Below are 25,644 nucleotides of genomic sequence, written 5' to 3'. Positions count from 1 at the left end.
TCCTTGACTGCTGTCTTGTGTTGCTGAGCAGAGGAAGGACATCTTGGAATTGTGGCTGCTGTCTTTGAAGTCAAAGGGGCAAGTTTGTGGTGGGGGAGCTGCGTGGGCCCAAAGGACCCAGGGGTGCCGGTCAAGAGCAGCTGAAGGTGGGCCAGCGCGTGGCCAGGGAGCCAGGAAGGCCAAGGGTGTCCTGGCCTGTGTCAGCAAGAGTGGGGCAGCAGGAGCAGGGCAGGGAGCGTCCCCCTGGGCTGGGCAGCGCTGCGGCCACAGCTGGGAGTGCTGTGCCCAGTTGTGGGCCCCTGTGAAGCAGAAAGTCCTTGAGGGGCTGGAGCGTGTGCAGAGGAGGACACGGGAGCTGGGGAAGGCTGTGGAGCGCAAGGCCAAGGAGGAGGTGTTGAGGGAGCTTTATCCTGGACAACGGGAGGCTCGTCAGGGCCCTTCAGGCACACTTCCATAGATCCATAGAGGACAGCGCTCACCCCAAGGCCTGCTTCCCTGCCAAACATCCCCGCTCTGCATCCATGTGCTTTAGCCACCTGAGGAGGTGACACTTCCAATTTGTGGTTTCTTGGCTTGCTAGGAGGAGAAGCCCTGCTGATTTTCTCTCTTCCCAGCAAGCAAAGATGCTTCTGCACAAGCTTTCCTGCCCTTTTCCTGCACCGGATGGGATTCTGATCCACTTTTAGTTTTCCATGTCTGCCGCAGCAATAGCAAAGGCCTTGCTGGCTATTTCCTACTTTTCCATTTCACAGCTTTCAAGAGCTAAAAGCTCCCTTCTGCAGAGGCACTGTGCCTTGCAGATAGCAGCCAGGGAGGACTATCAAATTCCTAGGCAAACAGAGTTCTCTTGAATTAGCCCATTTTAATCTGGCCAGATTGACTTAGAATGCCATTGCTAAGAATGCTGATGATTTCTCCTTCAAAGAGGTGGTTGTAGATGCCAGGAGAAAGGAGGTTCTAAACGATAGGTAACGGCCTGTCCCTCATGTTTCTCTCTTGCCACAGATGACAGAAGCAGCAGCAGTCTCTGCCCCGGTTCCCTCTGCTCCTGGAGAAGAAGCCAAAGAGGAGCAAAAGGAGCAAGACGACCACAAGCCTGCAGCTGTGGTCACAGCAGAGCCTGATGCTTCCAAGAGAGTAAGTGCCAGTTGTGGGTGGTGCTGTCTTTAGTGCAAGGCAGAGCTGCAAGTTTCTGAGCAGCCAGCACTTGCTGTTGCTGGTTGAGGATGCTGAGTGCTGGACTCCTGCAGGACGCGGCCATTTCCTGCAGGCAGGGACAGCTAGAAATTGGCCTTTGGCCTGTCACCTTGAGGCACCCAAGAGCTGGGGGCTGCGGCTCAGCTTCTGCCTGCTTGCCTCAGTGAAGCTCTGTCTCTGGGCTTCTGCAGGGCCGTGGCCAAGGGCACAGGTGCTCGTGCTGGAGGTCACAGGGCTTTCTTTAGTTGTTTTCCCTTTCTGCAAAGGTGTGTTTGGCTTGTGGAAGTGTTCTGCAGTTTTCTGCAGCAGTTCTTCACTTGTACACTCTCTTTTGGCTTTTGATAAGCGGCAAGGAGTTGATTGCGTTGTCCATGAAGCTGGGGTAGGCCATTCTTGTGGGGTGAGGCCAAAGGAAGCAAGTGCCTCGTAGGGAAGGCTTCTTGCTAGGCAAAAAGCAGAAGGGGCAAGTTTCTTTGGTTGCGTTTTGGGATGAAGCCTGCAGCTTTGGAAATGGCATTAGTGCCTCGCGTGGGGGTGAAGCTGCAAGTCCTTGACTGCTGTCTTGTGTTGCTGAGCAGAGGAAGGACATCTTGGAATTGTGGCTGCTGTCTTTGAAGTCAAAGGGGCAAGTTTGTGGTGGGGGAGCTGCGTGGGCCCAAAGGACCCAGGGGTGCCGGTCAAGAGCAGCTGAAGGTGGGCCAGCGCGTGGCCAGGGAGCCAGGAAGGCCAAGGGTGTCCTGGCCTGTGTCAGCAAGAGTGGGGCAGCAGGAGCAGGGCAGGGAGCGTCCCCCTGGGCTGGGCAGCGCTGCGGCCACAGCTGGGAGTGCTGTGCCCAGTTGTGGGCCCCTGTGAAGCAGAAAGTCCTTGAGGGGCTGGAGCGTGTGCAGAGGAGGACACGGGAGCTGGGGAAGGCTGTGGAGCGCAAGGCCAAGGAGGAGGTGCTGAGGGAGCTTTAGCCTGGACAACGGGAGGCTCGTCAGGGCCCTTCAGGCACACTTCCATAGATCCATAGAGGACAGCGCTCACCCCAAGGCCTGCTTCCCTGCCAAACATCCCCGCTCTGCATGCAAGGGCTTTAGCCACCTGAGGAGGTGACACTTCCAATTTGCGGTTTCTTGGCTTGCTTGGAGGAGAAGCCCTGCTCATTTTCTCTTTTCCCAGCAAGCAAAGATGCTTCTGCACAAGCTTTCCTGCCCTTTTCCTGCACCGGATGGGATTCTGATCCACTTTTACTTTTCCATGTCTGCCACAGCAATAGCAAAGGCCTTGCTGGCTATTTCCTACTTTTCCATTTCACAGCTTTCAAGAGCTAAAAGCTCCCTTGTGCAGAGGCACTGTGCCTTGCAGATAGCAGCCAGGGAGGACTATCAAATTCCTAGGCAAACAGAGTTCTCTTGAATTAGCCCATTTTAATCTGGCCAGATTGACTTAGAATGCCATTGCTAAGAATGCTGATGATTTCTCCTTCAAAGAGGTGGTTGTAGATGCCAGGAGAAAGGAGGTGCTAAACGATAGGTAACGGCCTGTCCCTCATGTTTCTCTCTTGCCACAGATGACAGAAGCAGCAGCAGTCTCTGCCCCGGTTCCCTCTGCTCCTGGAGAAGAAGCCAAAGAGGAGCAAAAGGAGCAAGACGACCACAAGCCTGCAGCTGTGGTCACAGCAGAGCCTGATGATGCTTCCAAGAGAGTAAGTGCCAGTTGTGGGTGGTGCTGTCTTTAGTGCAAGGCAGAGCTGCAAGTTTCTGAGCAGCCAGCACTTGCTGTTGCTGGCTGAGGATGCTGAGTGCTGGACTCCTGCAGGACGCGGCCATTTCCTGCAGGCAGGGACAGCTAGAAATTGGCCTTTGGCCTGTCACCTTGAGGCACCCAAGTGCTGGGGGCTGCGGCTCAGCTTCTGCCTGCTTGCCTCAGTGAAGCTCTGTCTCTGGGCTTCTGCAGGGCCGTGGCCAAGGGCACAGGTGCTCGTGCTGGAGGTCACAGGGCTTTCTTTAGTTGTTTTCCCTTTCTGCAAAGGTGTGTTTGGCTTGTGGAAGTGTTCTGCAGTTTTCTGCAGCAGTTCTTCACTTGTACACTCTCTTTTGGCTTTTGATAAGCGGCAAGGAGATGATTGCATTGTCCATGAAGCTGGGGTAGGCCATTCTTGTGGGGTGAGGCCAAAGGAAGCAAGTGCCTCGTAGGGAAGGCTTCTTGCTAGGCAAAAAGCAGAAGGGGCAAGTTTCTTTGGTTGCATTTTGGGATGAAGCCTGCAGCTTTGGAAATGGCATTAGTGCCTCGCGTGGGGGTGAAGCTGCAAGTCCTTGACTGCTGTCTTGTGTTGCTGAGCAGAGGAAGGACATCTTGGAATTGTGGCTGCTGTCTTTGAAGTCAAAGGGGCAAGTTTGTGGTGGGGGAGCTGCGTGGGCCCAAAGGACCCAGGGGTGCCGGTCAAGAGCAGCTGAAGGTGGGCCAGCGCGTGGCCAGGGAGCCAGGAAGGCCAAGGGTGTCCTGGCCTGTGTCAGCAAGAGTGGGGCAGCAGGAGCAGGGCAGGGAGCGTCCCCCTGGGCTGGGCAGCGCTGCGGCCACAGCTGGGAGTGCTGTGCCCAGTTGTGGGCCCCTGTGAAGCAGAAAGTCCTTGAGGGGCTGGAGCGTGTGCAGAGGAGGACACGGGAGCTGGGGAAGGCTGTGGAGCGCAAGGCCAAGGAGGAGGTGCTGAGGGAGCTTTAGCCTGGACAACGGGAGGCTCGTCAGGGCCCTTCAGGCACACTTCCATAGATCCATAGAGGACAGCGCTCACCCCAAGGCCTGCTTCCCTGCCAAACATCCCCGCTCTGCATCCATGTGCTTTAGCCACCTGAGGAGGTGACACTTCCAATTTGTGGTTTCTTGGCTTGCTTGGAGGAGAAGCCCTGCTCATTTTCTCTTTTCCCAGCAAGCAAAGATGCTTCTGCACAAGCTTTCCTGCCCTTTTCCTGCACCGGATGGGATTCTGATCCACTTTTACTTTTCCATGTCTGCCGCAGCAATAGCAAAGGCCTTGCTGGCTATTTCCTACTTTTCCATTTCACAGCTTTCAAGAGCTAAAAGCTCCCTTCTGCAGAGGCACTGTGCCTTGCAGATAGCAGCCAGGGAGGACTATCAAATTCCTAGGCAAACAGAGTTCTCTTGAATTAGCCCATTTTAATCTGGCCAGAGTGACTTAGAATGCCATTGCTAAGAATGCTGATGATTTCTCCTTCGAAGAGGTGGTTGTAGATGCGAGGAGAAAGGAGGTTCTAAACGATAGGTAACGGCCTGTCCCTCATGTTTCTCTCTTGCCACAGATGACAGAAGCAGCAGCAGTCTCTGCCCCGGTTCCCTCTGCTCCTGGAGAAGAAGCCAAAGAGGAGCAAAAGGAGCAAGACGACCACAAGCCTGCAGCTGTGGTCACAGCAGAGCCTGATGCTTCCAAGAGAGTAAGTGCCAGTTGTGGGTGGTGCTGTCTTTAGTGCAAGGCAGAGCTGCAAGTTTCTGAGCAGCCAGCACTTGCTGTTGCTGGCTGAGGATGCTGAGTGCTGGAATCCCGCAGGACGCGGCCATTTCCTGCAGGCAGGGACAGCTAGAAATTGGCCTTTGGCCTGTCACCTTGAGGCACCCAAGAGCTGGGGGCTGCGGCTCAGCTTCTGCCTGCTTGCCTCAGTGAAGCTCTGTCTCTGGGCTTCTGCAGGGCCGTGGCCAAGGGCACAGGTGCTCGTGCTGGAGGTCACAGGGCTTTCTTTAGTTGTTTTCCCTTTCTGCAAAGGTGTGTTTGGCTTGTGGAAGTGTTCTGCAGTTTTCTGCAGCAGTTCTTCACTTGTACACTCTCTTTTGGCTTTTGATAAGCGGCAAGGAGATGATTGCGTTGTCCATGAAGCTGGGGTAGGCCATTCTTGTGGGGTGAGGCCAAAGGAAGCAAGTGCCTCGTAGGGAAGGCTTCTTGCTAGGCAAAAAGCAGAAGGGGCAAGTTTCTTTGGTTGCATTTTGGGATGAAGCCTGCAGCTTTGGAAATGGCATTAGTGCCTCGCGTGGGGGTGAAGCTGCAAGTCCTTGACTGCTGTCTTGTGTTGCTGAGCAGAGGAAGGACATCTTGGAATTGTGGCTGCTGTCTTTGAAGTCAAAGGGGCAAGTTTGTGGTGGGGGAGCTGCGTGGGCCCAAAGGACCCAGGGGTGCCGGTCAAGAGCAGCTGAAGGTGGGCCAGCGCGTGGCCAGGGAGCCAGGAAGGCCAAGGGTGTCCTGGCCTGTGTCAGCAAGAGTGGGGCAGCAGGAGCAGGGCAGGGAGCGTCCCCCTGGGCTGGGCAGCGCTGCGGCCACAGCTGGGAGTGCTGTGCCCAGTTGTGGGCCCCTGTGAAGCAGAAAGTCCTTGAGGGGCTGGAGCGTGTGCAGAGGAGGACACGGGAGCTGGGGAAGGCTGTGGAGCGCAAGGCCAAGGAGGAGGTGCTGAGGGAGCTTTAGCCTGGACAACGGGAGGCTCGTCAGGGCCCTTCAGGCACACTTCCATAGATCCATAGAGGACAGCGCTCACCCCAAGGCCTGCTTCCCTGCCAAACATCCCCGCTCTGCATCCATGTGCTTTAGCCACCTGAGGAGGTGACACTTCCAATTTGTGGTTTCTTGGCTTGCTTGGAGGAGAAGCCCTGCTCATTTTCTCTTTTCCCAGCAAGCAAAGATGCTTCTGCACAAGCTTTCCTGCCCTTTTCCTGCACCGGATGGGATTCTGATCCACTTTTACTTTTCCATGTCTGCCGCAGCAATAGCAAAGGCCTTGCTGGCTATTTCCTACTTTTCCATTTCACAGCTTTCAAGAGCTAAAAGCTCCCTTCTGCAGAGGCACTGTGCCTTGCAGATAGCAGCCAGGGAGGACTATCAAATTCCGAGGCAAACAGAGTTCTCTTGAATTAGCCCATTTTAATCTGGCCAGAGTGACTTAGAATGCCATTGCTAAGAATGCTGATGATTTCTCCTTCGAAGAGGTGGTTGTAGATGCGAGGAGAAAGGAGGTTCTAAACGATAGGTAACGGCCTGTCCCTCATGTTTCTCTCTTGCCACAGATGACAGAAGCAGCAGCAGTCTCTGCCCCGGTTCCCTCTGCTCCTGGAGAAGAAGCCAAAGAGGAGCAAAAGGAGCAAGACGACCACAAGGCTGCAGCTGTGGTCACAGCAGAGCCTGATGCTTCCAAGAGAGTAAGTGCCAGTTGTGGGTGGTGCTGTCTTTAGTGCAAGGCAGAGCTGCAAGTTTCTGAGCAGCCAGCACTTGCTGTTGCTGGCTGAGGATGCTGAGTGCAGGAATCCCGCAGGACGCGGCCATTTCCTGCAGGCAGGGACAGCTAGAAATTGGCCTTTGGCCTGTCACCTTGAGGCACCCAAGAGCTGGGGGCTGCGGCTCAGCTTCTGCCTGCTTGGCTCAGTGAAGCTCTGTCTCTGGCTTCTGCAGGGCCGTGGCCAAGGGCACAGGTGCTCGTGTTGGAGGTCACGGGGCTTTCTTTAGTTGTTTTCCCTTTCTGCAAAGGTGTGTTTGGCTTGTGGAAGTGTTCTGCAGTTTTCTGCAGCAGTTCTTCACTTGTACACTCTCTTTTGGCTTTTGATAAGCGGCAAGGAGATGATTGCATTGTCCATGAAGCTGGGGTAGGCCATTCTTGTGGGGTGAGGCCAAAGAAAGCAAGTGCCTTGTAGGGAAGGCTTCTTGCTAGGCAAAAAGCAGAAGGGGCAAGTTTCTTTGGTTGCGTTTTGGGATGAAGCCTGCAGCTTTGGAAATGGCATTAGTGCCTCGGGTGGGGGTGAAGCTGCAAGTCCTTGACTGCTGTCTTGTGTTGCTGAGCAGAGGAAGGACATCTTGGAATTGTGGCTGCTGTCTTTGAAGTCAAAGGGGCAAGTTTGTGGTGGGGGAGCTGCGTGGGCCCAAAGGACCCAGGGGTGCCGGTCAAGAGCAGCTGAAGGTGGGCCAGCGCGTGGCCAGGGAGCCAGGAAGGCCAAGGGTGTCCTGGCCTGTGTCAGCAAGAGTGGGGCAGCAGGAGCAGGGCAGTGAGCGTCCCCCTGGGCTGGGCAGCGCTGCGGCCACAGCTGGGAGTGCTGTGCCCAGTTGTGGGCCCCTGTGAAGCAGAAAGTCCTTGAGGGGCTGGAGCATGTGCAGAGGAGGACACGGGAGCTGGGGAAGGCTGTGGAGCGCAAGGCCAAGGAGGAGGTGCTGAGGGAGCTTTAGCCTGGACAACGGGAGGCTCGTCAGGGCCCTTCAGGCACACTTCCATAGATCCATAGAGGACAGCGCTCACCCCAAGGTCTGCTTCCCTGCCAAACATCCCCGCTCTGCATCCATGTGCTTTAGCCACCTGAGGAGGTGACACTTCCAATTTGTGGTTTCTTGGCTTGCTTGGAGGAGAAGCCCTGCTCATTTTCTCTTTTCCCAGCAATCAAAGATGCTTCTGCACAAGCTTTCCTGCCCTTTTCCTGCACCGGATGGGATTCTGATCCACTTTTACTTTTCCATGTCTGCCGCAGCAATAGCAAAGGCCTTGCTGGCTATTTCCTACTTTTCCATTTCACAGCTTTCAAGAGCTAAAAGCTCCCTTCTGCAGAGGCACTGTGCCTTGCAGATAGCAGCCAGGGAGGACTATCAAATTCCTAGGCAAACAGAGTTCTCTTGAATTAGCCCATTTTAATCTGGCCAGAGTGACTTAGAATGCCATTGCTAAGAATGCTGATGATTTCTCCTTCAAAGAGGTGGTTGTAGATGCGAGGAGAAAGGAGGTTCTAAACCATAGGTAACGGCCTGTCCCTCATGTTTCTCTCTTGCCACAGATGACAGAAGCAGCAGCAGTCTCTGCCCCGGTTCCCTCTGCTCCTGGAGAAGAAGCCAAAGAGGAGCAAAAGGAGCAAGACGACCACGAGCCTGCAGCTGTGGTCACAGCAGAGCCTGATGCTTCCAAGAGAGTAAGTGCCAGTTGTGGGTGGTGCTGTCTTTAGTGCAAGGCAGAGCTGCAAGTTTCTGAGCAGCCAGCACTTGCTGTTGCTGGCTGAGGATGCTGAGTGCAGGAATCCTGCAGGACGCGGCCATTTCCTGCAGGCAGGGACAGCTAGAAATTGGCCTTTGGCCTGTCACCTTGAGGCACCCAAGAGCTGGGGGCTGCGGCTCAGCTTCTGCCTGCTTGGCTCAGTGAAGCTCTGTCTCTGGCTTCTGCAGGGCCGTGGCCAAGGGCACAGGTGCTCGTGCTGGAGGTCACAGGGCTTTCTTTAGTTGTTTTCCCTTTCTGCAAAGGTGTGTTTGGCTTGTGGAAGTGTTCTGCAGTTTTCTGCAGCAGTTCTTCACTTGTACACTCTCTTTTGGCTTTTGATAAGCGGCAAGGAGATGATTGCATTGTCCATGAAGCTGGGGTAGGCCATTCTTGTGGGGTGAGGCCAAAGAAAGCAAGTGCCTTGTAGGGAAGGCTTCTTGCTAGGCAAAAAGCAGAAGGGGCAAGTTTCTTTGGTTGCGTTTTGGGATGAAGCCTGCAGCTTTGGAAATGGCATTAGTGCCTCGGGTGGGGGTGAAGCTGCAAGTCCTTGACTGCTGTCTTGTGTTGCTGAGCAGAGGAAGGACATCTTGGAATTGTGGCTGCTGTCTTTGAAGTCAAAGGGGCAAGTTTGTGGTGGGGGAGCTGCGTGGGCCCAAAGGACCCAGGGGTGCCGGTCAAGAGCAGCTGAAGGTGGGCCAGCGCGTGGCCAGGGAGCCAGGAAGGCCAAGGGCGTCCTGGCCTGTGTCAGCAAGAGTGGGGCAGCAGGAGCAGGGCAGTGAGCGTCCCCCTGGGCTGGGCAGCGCTGCGGCCACAGCTGGGAGTGCTGTGCCCAGTTGTGGGCCCCTGTGAAGCAGAAAGTCCTTGAGGGGCTGGAGCGTGTGCAGAGGAGGACACGGGAGCTGGGGAAGGCTGTGGAGCGCAAGGCCAAGGAGGAGGTGCTGAGGGAGCTTTAGCCTGGACAACGGGAGGCTCGTCAGGGCCCTTCAGGCACACTTCCATAGATCCATAGAGGACAGCGCTCACCCCAAGACCTGCTTCCCTGCCAAACATCCCCGCTCTGCATCCATGTGCTTTAGCCACCTGAGGAGGTGACACTTCCAATTTGTGGTTTCTTGGCTTGCTAGGAGGAGAAGCCCTGCTGATTTTCTCTCTTCCCAGCAAGCAAAGATGCTTCTGCACAAGCTTTCCTGCCCTTTTCCTGCACCGGATGGGATTCTGATCCACTTTTACTTTTCCATGTCTGCCGCAGCAATAGCAAAGGCCTTGCTGGCTATTTCCTACTTTTCCATTTCACAGCTTTCAAGAGCTAAAAGCTCCCTTGTGCAGAGGCACTGTGCCTTGCAGATAGCAGCCAGGGAGGACTATCAAATTCCTAGGCAAACAGAGTTCTCTTGAATTAGCCCATTTTAATCTGGCCAGAGTGACTTAGAATGCCATTGCTAAGAATGCTGATGATTTCTCCTTCGAAGAGGTGGTTGTAGATGCGAGGAGAAAGGAGGTTCTAAACGATAGGTAACGGCCTGTCCCTCATGTTTCTCTCTTGCCACAGATGACAGAAGCAGCAGCAGTCTCTGCCCCGGTTCCCTCTGCTCCTGGAGAAGAAGCCAAAGAGGAGCAAAAGGAGCAAGACGACCACAAGCCTGCAGCTGTGGTCACAGCAGAGCCTGATGCTTCCAAGAGAGTAAGTGCCAGTTGTGGGTGGTGCTGTCTTTAGTGCAAGGCAGAGCTGCAAGTTTCTGAGCAGCCAGCACTTGCTGTTGCTGGCTGAGGATGCTGAGTGCTGGAATCCCGCAGGACGCGGCCATTTCCTGCAGGCAGGGACAGCTAGAAATTGGCCCTTGGCCTGTCACCTTCAGGCACCCAAGAGCTGGGGGCTGCGGCTCAGCTTCTGCCTGCTTGCCTCAGTGAAGCTCTGTCTCTGGGCTTCTGCAGGGCCGTGGCCAAGGGCACAGGTGCTCGTGCTGGAGGTCACAGGGCTTTCTTTAGTTGTTTTCCCTTTCTGCAAAGGTGTGTTTGGCTTGTGGAAGTGTTCTGCAGTTTTCTGCAGCAGTTCTTCACTTGTACACTCTCTTTTGGCTTTTGATAAGCTGCAAGGAGATGATTGCGTTGTCCATGAAGCTGGGGTAGGCCATTCTTGTGGGGTGAGGCCAAAGGAAGCAAGTGCCTCGTAGGGAAGGCTTCTTGCTAGGCAAAAAGCAGAAGGGGCAAGTTTCTTTGGTTGCGTTTTGGGATGAAGCCTGCAGCTTTGGAAATGGCATTAGTGCCTCGCGTGGGGGTGAAGCTGCAAGTCCTTGACTGCTGTCTTGTGTTGCTGAGCAGAGGAAGGACATCTTGGAATTGTGGCTGCTGTCTTTGAAGTCAAAGGGGCAAGTTTGTGGTGGGGGAGCTGCGTGGGCCCAAAGGACCCAGGGGTGCCGGTCAAGAGCAGCTGAAGGTGGGCCAGCGCGTGGCCAGGGAGCCAGGAAGGCCAAGGGCGTCCTGGCCTGTGTCAGCAAGAGTGGGGCAGCAGGAGCAGGGCAGGGAGCGTCCCCCTGGGCTGGGCAGCGCTGCGGCCACAGCTGGGAGTGCTGTGCCCAGTTGTGGGCCCCTGTGAAGCAGAAAGTCCTTGAGGGGCTGGAGCGTGTGCAGAGGAGGACACGGGAGCTGGGGAAGGCTGTGGAGCGCAAGGCCAAGGAGGAGGTGTTGAGGGAGCTTTAGCCTGGACAACGGGAGGCTCGTCAGGGCCCTTCAGGCACACTTCCATAGATCCATAGAGGACAGCGCTCACCCCAAGGTCTGCTTCCCTGCCAAACATCCCCGCTCTGCATCCATGTGCTTTAGCCACCTGAGGAGGTGACACTTCCAATTTGTGGTTTCTTGGCTTGCTAGGAGGAGAAGCCCTGCTGATTTTCTCTCTTCCCAGCAAGCAAAGATGCTTCTGCACAAGCTTTCCTGCCCTTTTCCTGCACCGGATGGGATTCTGATCCACTTTTAGTTTTCCATGTCTGCCGCAGCAATAGCAAAGGCCTTGCTGGCTATTTCCTACTTTTCCATTTCACAGCTTTCAAGAGCTAAAAGCTCCCTTCTGCAGAGGCACTGTGCCTTGCAGATAGCAGCCAGGGAGGACTATCAAATTCCTAGGCAAACAGAGTTCTCTTGAATTAGCCCATTTTAATCTGGCCAGAGTGACTTAGAATGCCATTGCTAAGAATGCTGATGATTTCTCCTTCGAAGAGGTGGTTGTAGATGCGAGGAGAAAGGAGGTTCTAAACGATAGGTAACGGCCTGTCCCTCATGTTTCTCTCTTGCCACAGATGACAGAAGCAGCAGCAGTCTCTGCCCCGGTTCCCTCTGCTCCTGGAGAAGAAGCCAAAGAGGAGCAAAAGGAGCAAGACGACCACAAGCCTGCAGCTGTGGTCACAGCAGAGCCTGATGCTTCCAAGAGAGTAAGTGCCAGTTGTGGGTGGTGCTGTCTTTAGTGCAAGGCAGAGCTGCAAGTTTCTGAGCAGCCAGCACTTGCTGTTGCTGGCTGAGGATGCTGAGTGCTGGAATCCCGCAGGACGCGGCCATTTCCTGCAGGCAGGGACAGCTAGAAATTGGCCTTTGGCCTGTCACCTTGAGGCACCCAAGAGCTGGGGGCTGCGGCTCAGCTTCTGCCTGCTTGCCTCAGTGAAGCTCTGTCTCTGGGCTTCTGCAGGGCCGTGGCCAAGGGCACAGGTGCTCGTGCTGGAGGTCACGGGGCTTTCTTTAGTTGTTTTCCCTTTCTGCAAAGGTGTGTTTGGCTTGTGGAAGTGTTCTGCAGTTTTCTGCAGCAGTTCTTCACTTGTACACTCTCTTTTGGCTTTTGATAAGCGGCAAGGAGATGATTGCGTTGTCCATGAAGCTGGGGTAGGCCATTCTTGTGGGGTGAGGCCAAAGGAAGCAAGTGCCTCGTAGGGAAGGCTTCTTGCTAGGCAAAAAGCAGAAGGGGCAAGTTTCTTTGGTTGCATTTTGGGATGAAGCCTGCAGCTTTGGAAATGGCATTAGTGCCTCACGTGGGGGTGAAGCTGCAAGTCCTTGACTGCTGTCTTGTGTTGCTGAGCAGAGGAAGGACATCTTGGAATTGTGGCTGCTGTCTTTGAAGTCAAAGGGGCAAGTTTGTGGTGGGGGAGCTGCGTGGGCCCAAAGGACCCAGGGGTGCCGGTCAAGAGCAGCTGAAGGTGGGCCAGCGCGTGGCCAGGGAGCCAGGAAGGCCAAGGGTGTCCTGGCCTGTGTCAGCAAGAGTGGGGCAGCAGGAGCAGGGCAGTGAGCGTCCCCCTGGGCTGGGCAGCGCTGCAGCCACAGCTGGGAGTGCTGTGCCCAGTTGTGGGCCCCTGTGAAGCAGAAAGTCCTTGAGGGGCTGGAGCGTGTGCAGAGGAGGACACGGGAGCTGGGGAAGGCTGTGGAGCACAAGGCCAAGGAGGAGGTGCTGAGGGAGCTTTAGCCTGGACAACGGGAGGCTCGTCAGTGACCTCCAGGCAGAGTTCCATAAATCCCTGCAAGATAGTGCTCACTACAAATGCTATTTCTTCTACAAATACCATCTCACTGCATCCAGGTGTTTTTGACACTTCATTTGGTGACTCTTTCATATTGTGGTTTCTTCCTTTGTTAGGAGGAGAATTCCTGTTCAGTTTCTCATTTCTCAGCAAGGCAGGGCTATTTTCCTCAAACTTTTCTGCCCTTTTCCAGCACTTGTTTAGATTCTGCTTGCATTTTCTTTTGTAAGGTGATGTTTTTGGAGGATGCAGTATTTTTGCATGGGAACACATTTTTTGGGGCAGCGAGCTTGGTGCAGAAGGAGCTGTTCTGGTGCCAGGCCAGTCAACAGGGCCTTGCACTTCGCATTCATATTGACAGTACCTCTGCCTTTTTGCAGCCCAGGGAATCAGTAAATGTGGTGTTTGGGAATTGAGCAGGAAATCAGTGGTCTTGCATTCCAGCTTGTCCTCAGAGATCAGAGGAGCTGGAAGGGGCTGGGCTTTATTTCTGATTACAGCCCCTTTAGCACTCTCAGTGTAGTCAAGTCCAAGAGAAGCACTTGGCCGAGCACAGATGCTGCAAGAGTGCCATTCCCAGTGCAATGCTCTGCATCTGATTGCATTCCATAAGGACCTAAGTGCTCCAGATTCCCTGGGAGTGTGGTTTATTGAAGCAACAGGAGAGCAATCTCAGGATTGCTGCTGATCAGGGCAATGGCTACCAAGTGTGTGTAGCAACAGAAACGATAGGAAAGAGAGATTATAAGAGTGAGTACTATATTTCTATCTATCTATCTATCTATCTATCTATCTATCTATCTATCTATCTATCTGTCATTTGCATAATTGAATCTTCTTGGCTCTGGTCCAAAGCAGTTGGAGGTGCAAAGTTCACCTAAAGCATCCCTTTCAGGAGAGGATTAGAGACACGTTCTGTTGACTGATTCTGAGCAGGCAGAGCTGTTTCCCCCTCCAGATATGGTGTTTTTTTTCCCCTCAGAGCTGTTTTCCTCCTCCAGCCTCTTCGTCCTGAGGCCCCCAGTTAATTCTTTAATTTTCTGCCTGTCCCAGAGAGGTGGAAGAATTCCATGTTTTAGGTGGTGAAGAGAACATGAACTCCAGAAGTGTCTCTCATAAAGGGTGAGCTCACCCAGGTAGCCACCTGCAGAGGCAGGATGGAGCTGTGGGACTGAGCTGGGTGTCAGTCACTACTGAAAGACAAACAGGACATGGCAGGAGCAGAGGGAGGCCCTCACCAGACCCCTGAGAAATGCCACACCTTCCCTGTCAGCTGCCTGAGAGGCTGTTGGAGCTTCAGCCCCAGATGGCCCCTGATTGTAGTGCCAGGGTCACTTTGGAATCTGTGCCTCCCCAGGGGCAGAGAATGACCCAGGAGAGCAGCAGCACAGTGCTCTGGAAACGTGTGAGCCAATCAGTCCTTGAGTCTTGGCCCACAAATGTCCTATGGAAAGTTGAAACCCATCTTCTCTTGCTTTCTGTGCAGATCCTTCCAGAGAAAGAGCAGGAGCAGATTGCCTTATCAGAGATGCCATGCCAGACTCAGGGAGAGCTGAGAGCCCGAGAGCAGGAAGAGCAGCTCAGGCAGCAGGTGGAAGAGCCACAGGAAAATGGCCAGGTAAGCCTGACTCGCCAGGTGTCAGGGAAAGGGCAGGAAGAAGGGCATAAAACAGAGCTCTTGGGAGTGAGGAGGCCAGGAGTCCCAGAGGCACTGAAAGCACAGAGCCTTGGAATCTGCAGAGATCAGCACTGGGACAAGAGGGTTCCATTGGAAGCAGGTGTGGGTAGGGAAGCAGAAAGAAGTGGCTGAATAAATGTGATTTTGAGGCTGCAAGAGGAAAAAGCTGAGCCTTATGGCAGCTCCCAGTCACTTGCTCTGCATTTGTGTGTACAGAGCATCAAGGCAGAGCCACAAGCAGAGCAGCCCGAAGCTCAGAGTGCCATCATGGAAGTAAAGAAGAGGAACCAGGAAGAGACAAGAAGAATTCAAGAGGAGATGAATCTCCATCAGCAGAGGGGCGATCAACAAAACCAGGTGAGTGAAAGAGTGGCAGCCACTCCACTCATGAAAGATCCTCTCTCTCGTATTTTACAGAACTTGAAGGAACAGCTGGACACAGACTTTCAGAAAGCTCACGCTAAGATCAAGGCAAGGGAGAAGAGGCAGGAGGAAGAAATTAAAATCATCAGAGAAAAACTTAATCCCCTCCCTCAGGCTCTACAAAAGCAAGTGAGTGAAAGAGGGATAGCCACGGCAGTCACCAAACTGGTGGTTTCTGCCCTTCTGGCCTTCCCAGTGCAGAGCAGCAGGGAGCGGGGTGATGCCTCTGAGTGCCATCCTGCTCTAGTGTGTATCACAGTCACTCAGAAGGACATTTCCTGGTGTGCTGAATCTCAACTACTGCCCTGGACAGGGGGACTTGTCCTTTGGCCTTTTGGCCAGCAGTCATCCAAATTGATTCCTGCTGGCCTGTTCCTGCTCTCCTTTTTTCTTGAGGTGTTTTTACAGGGGAATATGGTGACCCAGATGGAGGATTGAAACAAGCTGTCTGTATCCCTTGTAAATCTGTTCTTTCCTCACAGTCACTGACTCTTGACTGACAGGGACAAGCTGTAGTCTCTGACTGCTTTGTTCTGTTTGACTTGAGGTGCAAGTGTTGACATCTCACCGGGCAGCCGGCAAAGACTTCCGGCAAATGAGTGGCACTGAAGAGCCCCGAGGCTGGCGTGAGGCACAGGAACTGTCCCCACCTAAGGTGCTACAGGTTGGGCATGACCTGAAGATGGTGCAGGAAAAGAGGATACATTGGGGGGAGGCCGAACACTTGAACAAGGAGCTGCAAGTGTGTCTGAAGCCCTTGGAGGGGGAAAGGAATCCTTGAGTGGAAGTAGAATGGTCATTGTGGCAGTGATCCTTCAGAAAATCCATGAAAATGGACCATGAATCTGGCCATCCACTCGAGTAGAACTAGCCTTTGGTTTTGACCCATCCAGTCTGAGAAGTGGACATCAGAAAAAACCCACTTAAGAGCCCTGCATGTTGCTGACAGCACCTTCCTAAGGGCTTGCATTTGAAATGGAATCTCAGGCTAATCTCTGCCAGCCACCTTTCTGACATAAACTCATTTCTTGTCTCAGATCTACAAGGGCTTTGTCACCAAACCTGCTGCAGCCTTTGCTCTCCAACCTGAGAAGCGGAGCCGGGGCGGTTTGTTCATCTCCAGTGCTGGCCCAGCTGCTGCTCAGCAACAGGAGATCAAGGATGACTCCCTGGAGCTACTGAGTACGTCTGCTGTATTTCTTGTCTGAGGGACAGTCTATTGTGTGCAGGTGCCAGCATAGCTGTACCAAATGTTTTTCCTGAGTTTGGTGTCCCAGGGACATTTAGAGACATTTCCCCACAGGAACTGCTGTAGAAAAGCAGTCTCTGTGCTGGCCACCTGTGCCGCAGAGCTGTCTGCCTGGTTGTTGTTGTTACCCAGCCAACCACAAAGGGTTCAAAACTCCAGGCTCTGGGTCTGCCTTTTGAATCTCCTGGAAGCTGGGATCTCTGCTTTAAAGTGAGCATCTTGCATTTTGTTTCCCTCAGGGAAAATAGTGAACATGGAAAATCCTGTGATGAAATACACGGAACTGGAATATATTGGCAGAGGGTGAGTCCAACCACAGTTACTTCTACATAACCATGGGCCAGGTGTTTTTCTGATGGAATATCTATGCAGTGTGAAGTCAGAGCAGCTGTAAACAGATATCTATCCCCATGTTCAGACACTGGGGATAGATTGTCCCATCTCTCAGTGCTGCTCCGAATTCGTGAGTGTGCCCAGAAGGCATTGGCAGAGACACCTCCATGCTGCCAAGTTCTTGCCTGCAGCAAGGAACAGGACCTGGAAGATCTCCTTGTCTCTCAAGTGTGGGACAGTTCTGTGTTAATTTCCTGAGCATTTTTGTATATCTCCAAATCATACAGCCACACTAATAAAAGGGGAAGAAACGTGCTTGCCTGAAAGAGCAACCTACTCCCTGATAGCTGTCAGATAACAGTTCTCAGGAACATTTCTTTCCAAAAGATTGCTGAAGGAAATACTCCATGGTCAGGATAAAAACTGCACAGTTTAGAACCTGAAACCCAAGATGAAAGAAGGAGCTCTCCTTAGGAGCTGAGGCAGAAAACAGCAACACTTCAGGGACAGGCCCAGTGCCCATGCACTTGAGAGGAAAATGCATCATCTGCCTTTGGGCAGAGCCGCCTGCATCCGGCAGGTTTTAGGCATTTGCAGCAGAGATCTCCTCTGTGGACTGGCTTTCACTGCAAGATCTAAATGTCTTCTCCTTTCTTTGCTGCTTTTTTGTTTCTAGGACTTTTGGAGATGTTTGCAGAGCACTTGACAATGCCACAGGAGGGCAGGTAAATGTCAACATCTCCCGCAGGTCCTCTGGTGCGAGCAGCTGTGGCTGGAGCTTTGAGTAGAGCTGTGCTGAAAAGGCACAAGAAGCACAGACTGCTACCAGCCTGCAAAATACATTTGGGACAGTCTTTGTCCTTCTCAGCTGCCAGAAGGAAGGCAAGGAGGGCAGCAGTTCCTTTCAGAGAAGGATGTGCTCATTTGCTCTCCATTGCTAAAACAAAGGAGGTGCCTTTGAGCATCTCACTGCTCTTTGGGGCTACGGCTTCAGAGTCCTGAATTCTCACTTCTGGCTGCCAGGAAATGCATCTGAAAGTTACTGGTAGTTCCTTAGCCACCTGCAGTGCTGCACTGGGGAACTGCACATAGGGAGAGATCTGCACGGTGTCCCTAAAAGCCCTAAGCCCTGCCCATAGCCCAAAATATATCCACAGAGTATTAAGGCATGGATTACTTCTTCTGAATCCCAGACAAAGCAGCAGGGAGTGTGCTCAGAGCTTTGTGGGTGATAGTTGAGACACCACAGTTACCAAGTGGACAAGGCAAAACCTCAGTGGCCACGTGTCCTGTAAGTGGCCTCCAAGGGAGCAGAGAAATGGGCTGTTGCAATGTCAGTTCCTAATTACTGCAATGCCCAATCACAAGGCAGTTTGGCACAGCTCGGCTGTGGCATTGCAAAATCACTCGCTCCATGTGCCTTGTGGTCTTGTGCCGCCAACTTCTCAAGTTACTGATTTTCAATGTCATTTTAGGTGGCCATAAAGAAAATAAATCTCCAAGGACCGAGGAAGAAGGAACTAAAAGTCAATGAATTCATGCTCATGAAGACAAATAAGAATCCCAACTTGGTCAACTATTTAGACAGGTGAGTTGTTGTGAATGTTTGTTTACATATTGCAAACATGCATGGTAAAATTCCACTTTGTTCACTGGCAGAAAATAGAGCTGTAATTATTGGTTAATTATTATTGCTCTGCTTATCTCCAGTGGATGGGAAGAGAGTGCATCTTGTCTCCATGAGTCTTCCCTGGTACACAGAGTTTGAAAATTATTCAAAAACCTGCATCACTCATATCTTACTAAATCAATAGCCTGTAAGTTCACAGCCACCACATTGTTTTGGGGATTGATTTTTTTTCAAGGGTCCTCTTACATCCAGATAAACTGACATGGATTTCCCTTGGATTGTGTCCCCTCTTTTCCATTACTTTGCATGCCAGGAAGACTAGGTGCTTATTTCCAGAAACACGCAGTTTGACAGGTTTTTGATCTGTTCCTAACCTGCAGTTTTTACTTGCTGGCTATTGAAGACATCTCCTTTTTTCACAGCTGTGCCTTTCTTCTTGAGACAGATTGTAAACAATGCACAGCCTAGAGGGAATGTCTATTCCTTTCATTCTGTCCTTGTCACAAAGGGACTTGGAAACAAGAATCAATCAAGAAAACAACCTAGCCATGCATGTTTATCTCCATGCTCTTGTTTCCTTCTTTCAGCTACCTTGTGGATGGGCAGCTCTGGCTGGTCATGGAGTACATGGACGGAGGCACTCTGAGCAATGTCATCAGCGAGACCCACCTGTCTGAAGACGAGATGGCAGCCATCAGTAGGGAGGTCAGCAATCCCACCTGTGCTGCCCAGGGCTTGGGCAGGATTGTCTGGGAAACAGGGCTCCAACCTGGAGTGATTTCATGTGCCAAGCTTTGTTTCTGTGTTGCTGGTATGCTATGGGCAAGCAAAAACCTCTCAAGTGAAATGCCTGCCAGTGCCCCTGCACTCACAGTACTCAGTTCTTGTACTCATATCTCCTACTGTTGTATTCTCACTGTCCCTTGTATCTGTATTTGCTGCTCTCCACCTTCCCTCCCTAAACTTTTATCTCCAGCCTGTCTGCACTGCATTCCTTGCCTGTAAAAGCAATGGTGCTGGTGGCAGCATTTGAAATGATCAGCAAAGAAAAAAGACTCATTTCTCATAGTCCTCAACTGAAAAGGACAGTAGTGCAGCCAAAATGCTCTTTGCTTCAGGAAGGTGACTGTTGTGATACTTTAAGCCTGTGCTGAGGCCAGCAACAAAACCTTTGTCATGCAGCCTCCCACCCAAAGTGATCCACTTCACACCAAAGGGAGGGACTTTTTCTTCCTTGGCAAAACCCCTCACTTGTCCTCTGCATGGAGAAAGCACATCCACAGCAGCAGCAGTCATCCTGGCTGGTTTGCAGGGGACAGTCTACAACAACAGCAGCTGCTGTTGCTCTTTCAAAAGCTGACATGCCTTTCCTCAGAAAGATCCTGCTCTGCAAGTGGTGGAGCAGCAAGCTCTTCCTCGCAATGGCACTGTGTTCTGCCATTACTCGCCATTCCCCTGCAGAGGGAATCTTTTAGAGCTCTTTCCTTTCTTGTGTAATGAAATCACATCACTAATTTTTGCCCTCCTGTTTCTGTTTTCTCTCTCAGTGCCTGCAAGGCCTGGATTTTCTTCACTCGAACCATGTGATCCACCGATATGTGAAGAGCAGCAACATCCTTCTCAGAACCGACGGCTCTGTCAAGCTGGGTCAGTGTATTCTTGGTCAGGTGCAGCATTCCAGGGATGTGGGCTGTGGGGCTGCTTTGAGTGACTGCCAGCTCCCCAAAAATGGTGTTGGTGGCAGTGCAGGGCCCCCCACTGTGAGCTGATGACACAGTTGCAATGTGCACAGAGGTATAAGGAACCACAAGAATTCAAGAGTGGCATTGCTCTGTGTGTGTCTCTTCCAGAGGGAGGGAGCTACAATGTAAAGCTTCAGGGGAATGAAGGCCACTGCTGTGAGCAGCCTTAAAACACCTGGGTTTTTTTGGAAGTGGTCAATACCATACTTCCTTGGCTAAAGCCCCAAGGAAACCAAGCGTGGACAGTTCTCCAGGAGACTCAACAGCACATTCTTAGACTGAGAGTGGGGAATTCTTTTGCTTGATTTCCTAACTTGAGCTGGCTTTCATGGTTTGTTTTTTTCTCCACAGCTGACTCTGGCCTCTTTGTTCAGCTCACCCCTGAGCAGAGTCGACGGAGCTCAGTGGCCAGCACTTCTGGGTGGATGGCGCCTGAAGTGGTGACAGGTCAACCATGTGGCCCCAAAGTGGACATATGGTCTCTTGGAATCGTGGGCATCGAAATGGTGGAACGAGAAGTTCCTTACCAGTATGAAACTCCTGTTTCGGTAAGGTGCAAATACTCACTGATCCTGCTTGTCTTTCTCACCTGTCCCATGGTCAGTGTGCCATTGGACAAAATCCCATTGCCATCTGCTGGCACCACTTCCACCAAGGTCCCCTTCTGAAAATGTCCCTGCAGCACATCAGCATCTGCTGTCGATTTGGTTGCATCAGAAGGGAAGAGGAAGGTAACCAGTTCAGAAACCTAACCGGTTCAGAAACCTGCCATTTTGGCCTCCAGCCATGCCTGAAATTTCTCATTTGCTTTTTGAACCCTGCTGGAGCTCGGTCTCTGAAGGACAAGAATTTTTTCAGTGGAGAGATTAGACATGTGGTAAATAGCCTGAGAAATGGAGGTTAGACCTTCCCAGTTTCAATTTTATAGAAAAACAAAAAGCAAAAAAGAAATAGAAAAAGAAAAAAAGAAAGAAAAAGAAAAAGAAAAAGAAAAAGAAAAAGAAAAAGAAAAAGAAAAAGAAAAAGAAAAAGAAAAAGAAAAAACGAAACAACCACCAAAGCTATGCCCAAGTAGTTTTGTGTAGGAGCGATGGCGGGTAGGACAGTCAGGGTGGACAGAGACGAGAGATCTTTGAAGCCAGGTCTTGGAACTTTTGGTTTATTGCAAAGGGCGTGGCTGCAGGGGCCCTGTTTGGAGCTGCCAGCCACAGCTCGGAGCAGGCCCAAAAGAGGAGCCCAAAAGAGAGACCTGAAAGAGCGAGGAAGTTCTGGTTACAGCCCACTAAATCTTCTTCTGTGCTGAATATTCTAATTGTCACTAACCAATCTAGTACAAGATACAGATCCTATAGCATTTAGCTACAGCCTATAGGAATCATTACATTACCATACTGTGTTACATTTTAAACCCTAAAAACTACTCTTTGCACCCCTTCTGCCAAGCTAGTAGGGCCTGCTCTGACCCTTGGACCTGTCTGCAACCAGAGGGTATTGTTTAATCAAAAGGGGATTACCTTCAGCCAGCCATACCATTGTTTTCCAGTTGCTCAGTAACTAAGGCTAGTAACTATCTCAAAGCTTACTTTCATTTCAATCTCGCTTATAGTTTCCATATTCTAAAAATCTTTTGACAGGCAATCATATTTAGAAGGTTTCCCTGTTTCATCTTCCCCAACACTTTTGCTTTCTTGTTCTTTTTTTAACCACAGCACATCAATTTTCCTCCAAACTGTAGCATCTTTTCCCAATCCTGTTGGCCTTCAAAACTTTCAGGCTTTCAAATCATCTGTACATTGTTCAGTCTTGCGTGTGGGTGGCCTGGATAAGTTTAGGATGTGTTTTTCTCCGACTGCAGTTAGAATTGTACACTAAACTCTTGGCTGTTTCTGGGTACTTTAACAAGTTGATGAGCTTGCAGCCAGGTGCCCGGGGCTGGGATCCAACGTGGGCGGTTGACGCCGGTGCTGTGTTCCTTTACCACAGGAGCAGGGCCACCCCTGGCTTGCACAGCTCTAAGGACAGTGAGGACTCCAGCTCCCCACCATGTCCAGTGGCTGAGCACAGCTGCAGAGAGACAGGATAAAACCCTCTTTGTGACATCTGGGGCTGTGGGAAAAGGAAAGAAAGCTGCCATAATTATTTATACTCAAGGGGAGTGTGTTTGCTGTTTTAGGCTTGGAAATTTTCCTCTGGCTTGAAGAGGATAATAACAAAGTCTTTTTGGTCACCATCTATTTCAGTGCCACCAGCACAGAGCTGTTAGTATTGTGATGGGCATTTTTATGGAGACCAGGCCACAGCCTGGTGCCATGGAGAGCTAGCCAAAACCTCCCATTTCTTACCCAACACTTTCTGCGATGGGGACACCATTAATGCATTGATTGAGTATCCAAATGAGCAGAGGGTGACCATAGGGATGGCACTTCTTCTGATTTGACCTTGAAAAGTTTTCCTTTTGCCACTTAAAGAAGCTGAAACTTGCAGCTGAGAGACAGAGCTGCAGGTGGCTCCTGTGTGCCCAAGCAGGCATTTTCATCCCAATACATTTGTGCAGGCATCTTAAACTGTCTGTGTTGAATATGAGATTCCAAATGTTTGTTTCCTTACCTGGCGGATTTCCTTTTTTGCCTTCCACGTACCGCTGTTTTCTAGAAGAGGACAAGAAGCTCGATGAGTTTTGGTTTATGACCACTGTGCTTAAGGGACCAACAAGCACTGCAGAGATGCCTTTCATGTACTAATCCTTGGAAATAGTAGAGTTAGTTAGTGTAGCAGAGTCTGTCTTCTCAAAAGCCTGTCAAGCTGGTGCAAATCCTCTGAAAAGGAAACATGCTTTGCTGATGTAGTTCCCACTAACTAGGTCAGTCAATGAAATCAGCTGCCAAGGCAAGATCTGCTGAATGCTGGAAAAGCTGTGGCTGCACTGGGGTTTGGGTTTTTGGTTGGTAAAGAAAAGTCATCTCTGGGTCTCTGCCAGGGCAGAAACTGCCCTGCAGAGTGGAGCTTAAACAATGGGATCTGAGAGAGCAGTTACAGATGGGAAAGAAGCAGCTGGAGCCTTATGTTTCCTTTTCCTGCAGGCTCAACTCCTGATAGCCAGAGGAGGGAGACCAAAGCTGCGGCAGCCCAACCGATGCTCGTCTTGCCTGCGTGACTTCTTGAGCTGCTGCCTGCAGACAGACGAGGCACGGCGCTGGTCTGCCAAGAAGCTCCTGCAGGTAAAATGCAAAGGGGCTGCAGGTGAAAGAGTGTCTGAGGGATGGGCTCCTCCTCCAGTGAGGTCCAAGGCATCAGATGAGCCCCCGTTCCTCCTCACCTCCACTCTTGGTGCTGTTCAAATGAAAACGGTGAAGAATCCTAGACTGGGCTGGGCTGGCAGGGCCCTGTGAAGGTCATCTGGTCCAAGTGTCCTGCAATGAGCAGGGACATCTTCAAAGAGATCAGGTTGCTCAGAGCCCTTTCCCACCTGACCTGGAATACCTGCAGGAATGGGGCACCTACAAGCTCTTGGGACAACCTGTGCCGGTGTTGCACCATGCTCCGAGTAAACAAGTTCTTCCTCAGACTTACTCTAACTTGATCCCCATTTTGTTATTAAAAATATTTGCCTGCATTCAATTGTTAACTGGCCCTGATAAAAAAGATGTCCCCCATTTTCTTCAAAGCCACTCTGAAGTCTTGGAAAGTGGCAATAAAGTCTCCCTGGGGCCTGTTCTTCACGAAGCTGAATAACTCCACCTCTCTCCGCATTTCCTGAGAGGACAGGTGCACTGTTTTCTGGCTGTTTCTGTCACCCTGTTTTGTAATTTGGTGGGGTGTTCTGTTTCATCTAATGGCAAAAGAACTGAAGTAGAGCAATACAGGGTACAGTGCCATGGAACTGCAGCAGCCAGCGCCACTCGGCTGGCCCTGCTGGGAAGGAAGGTGCCATCCAGCACAGGAGGGGCAGGGCATGGAAAGGTAGACACTGCTCTGTCTCCCTGTGGAAATTAGCACGGTGCCTGTCTCTCAAAGACAGGGACCTATGTGGGTCATTGGAGTTTCCTGAAAGGAAGAAACCCCAGGGACAGAAAGCACCATTTCTAGAGCACTGGCAGGGCAAAAATCCCAGCTAGATGAAGACAACACAATACAGAGATGAATGGGATTCTGGGCCAGGTTTGCCTGTGATGGCAAGGTCCAGCAAAGGATGACAGGGGAGCAGATGTCCCCGTCACTCCTCTTTCTGGGTCTTTCTAAGTACCAAAGGAATCCTGAAGCACTGAGCTTGGAAAGTCATGGTTCACTGCTCTTTGTTTTTTTTTTTTTATCCTGTGGACAGCATCCATTTGTAACATCAGCCAAGCCAGCGTCCACCCTGGTACCACTCATCAACTCAGTGAAGAAGGAGAAGAAGAAGACAAGAAGAGTCAAGATATTATCTCCATAACCAAGTTAGAGTAGGATTGTAGAGTAGGACTCTAGAGTAGGATTGTTGAGTAGTTTTGTAGTATAGGTTTATAGAGTAGGATTGGAATTAAATAAAGTTTCTGAAGCATCAACTCATTTGGAAGATTCCCCTCCTTCTGACCCCTTCAGAAAACGCAACATTTCCTTCTGAATTGCCAGGTGTTTTTTATTGGTGCTAAGACACGCTTATGGCTTCTTTGGTATGGTTTGTAAGTGGAGAAGGCTCTTCTTCATTCATTCTCTCCAGACCACACTGCCTTTGGAATACAGCCCACTGGTCCCTTTTGGCACATCTGGGGCACTTCTAGTTGAGGCAGAAATGGCAATGGCATTAGCAGGAAAAACCAAAGGGGAAGAGGGGAAGCCAAACCATCCTGTGCTGATGCAGGCCTTCAGCTGTGACTCCAGAGCATTTGGGCACCTGCCACTTGGATTTGTATCCCTAAGTGCAATGTCTTTGGCTGGAGGAGAGCCTTGCTCAGCTGAGAAAGCAGCAAGATCAGAGAGGGTGCTCTGAAAGGTCTCCTGTGGTGCAGAGCTGTCAGCGACTGTGAGGTGAGAGCGGGCCCGGCCTTGCCCGGGCTGGAGCCGCAGCAGAGCCCCGGCAGAGCCCGGAGCAGCCTGAGCCTCGGCAGAGGCAGGCTGCCAGGAGGCCCTTGTAGCTGCAGGAGGCAGCAGCCCGGCCCTGCGTGCCTCTTCCTGGTGTCATGAATGAGGTGCCATATGTCAAGTTCAATAAACTGCAAGATTTAAACTTTAGCAGCAATTTTAATTGAGGTATAAAAAAATATAAAATAATAATAAAATCAAATATAATGAAGTAGTTACAAATAGAAATTTGGCAGTGGTTCTGATAAAGCATAAGCAAAACCAAGCGGGGGACGGGGAGGACCTCTCACCCTGCCGCACGTACAAAAGGCAAAAGAATCCAAGCACAACTTTTATACTGTATGCTAATACATATTCATCAATAGTTCCTGTAAATCTCCTCCCAGTTTTGATTCTTGAAGTCTAAGTCACCATATTACACAGCGCATGTTCCCGTTGTTGCTGGGGGGTCTTCTGGACTCTTCAGGGATCTTCTTGGATGAAGGCCGATGGTCTTCCTGGCTGTCCTCTGAATAACCTGGCAGGTTGCGCATGCACATGGAGCTTGGTGTTATATAAGTAAGCATTATGTTCGTGTTTTGGGTTCTCTATCTGGAATTATATCAGCTTCTTTGTCTTCAAGGCTGTTCTTGCCTAAGAAGAAGTTGCCTGGACTATTATTTGTCTCAATGTCGATTCCACTCTTGGAGGTTTTCCCAACTTTGTCCTTCCCAAGGCCGTTTGTGCTAAAATATCTCAATACTCCATCCTGGATCTTATGAACATCTGCGAACATCTGTTTTGTGATGCTAATGACATATCACTTTCCCCTATTACTTTTTAACAAATATTTTCTAAAATATCAATATAGTTACAATT

At 51.3% G+C, this 25,644-nt stretch overlaps 1 protein-coding gene and 1 long non-coding RNA gene across 2 annotated transcripts in view; both read left to right on the top strand.

Annotated features, from left to right (window-relative positions):
* Positions 1-24,269, top strand: part of LOC128822502 (serine/threonine-protein kinase PAK 3-like) — a 132,675-nt gene extending 108,406 nt beyond the window's left edge. Inside the window, exons 5-6 of the mRNA XM_054004216.1 lie at positions 22,809-22,946; positions 24,050-24,269. Of these exons, the coding sequence (XP_053860191.1) occupies positions 22,809-22,946; positions 24,050-24,157 (246 nt within the window). The 3' untranslated portion in view covers positions 24,158-24,269. The remainder of the gene's footprint in view (positions 1-22,808; positions 22,947-24,049) is intronic.
* Positions 17,515-18,651, top strand: LOC128822504 (uncharacterized). The gene is made up of 3 exons (XR_008441461.1): positions 17,515-17,647; positions 17,832-17,944; positions 18,574-18,651. It is a non-coding gene; the product is annotated as an uncharacterized LOC128822504 (long non-coding RNA).
* Positions 24,270-25,644: the final 1,375 nt, after the last annotated feature.

This window comes from Vidua macroura, chromosome Z, assembly GCF_024509145.1.
Source record: "Vidua macroura isolate BioBank_ID:100142 chromosome Z, ASM2450914v1, whole genome shotgun sequence".
In the NCBI taxonomy this organism is placed as follows: domain Eukaryota; kingdom Metazoa; phylum Chordata; class Aves; order Passeriformes; family Viduidae; genus Vidua; species Vidua macroura.
This window is presented reverse-complemented; position numbering and strand designations above follow the sequence as displayed.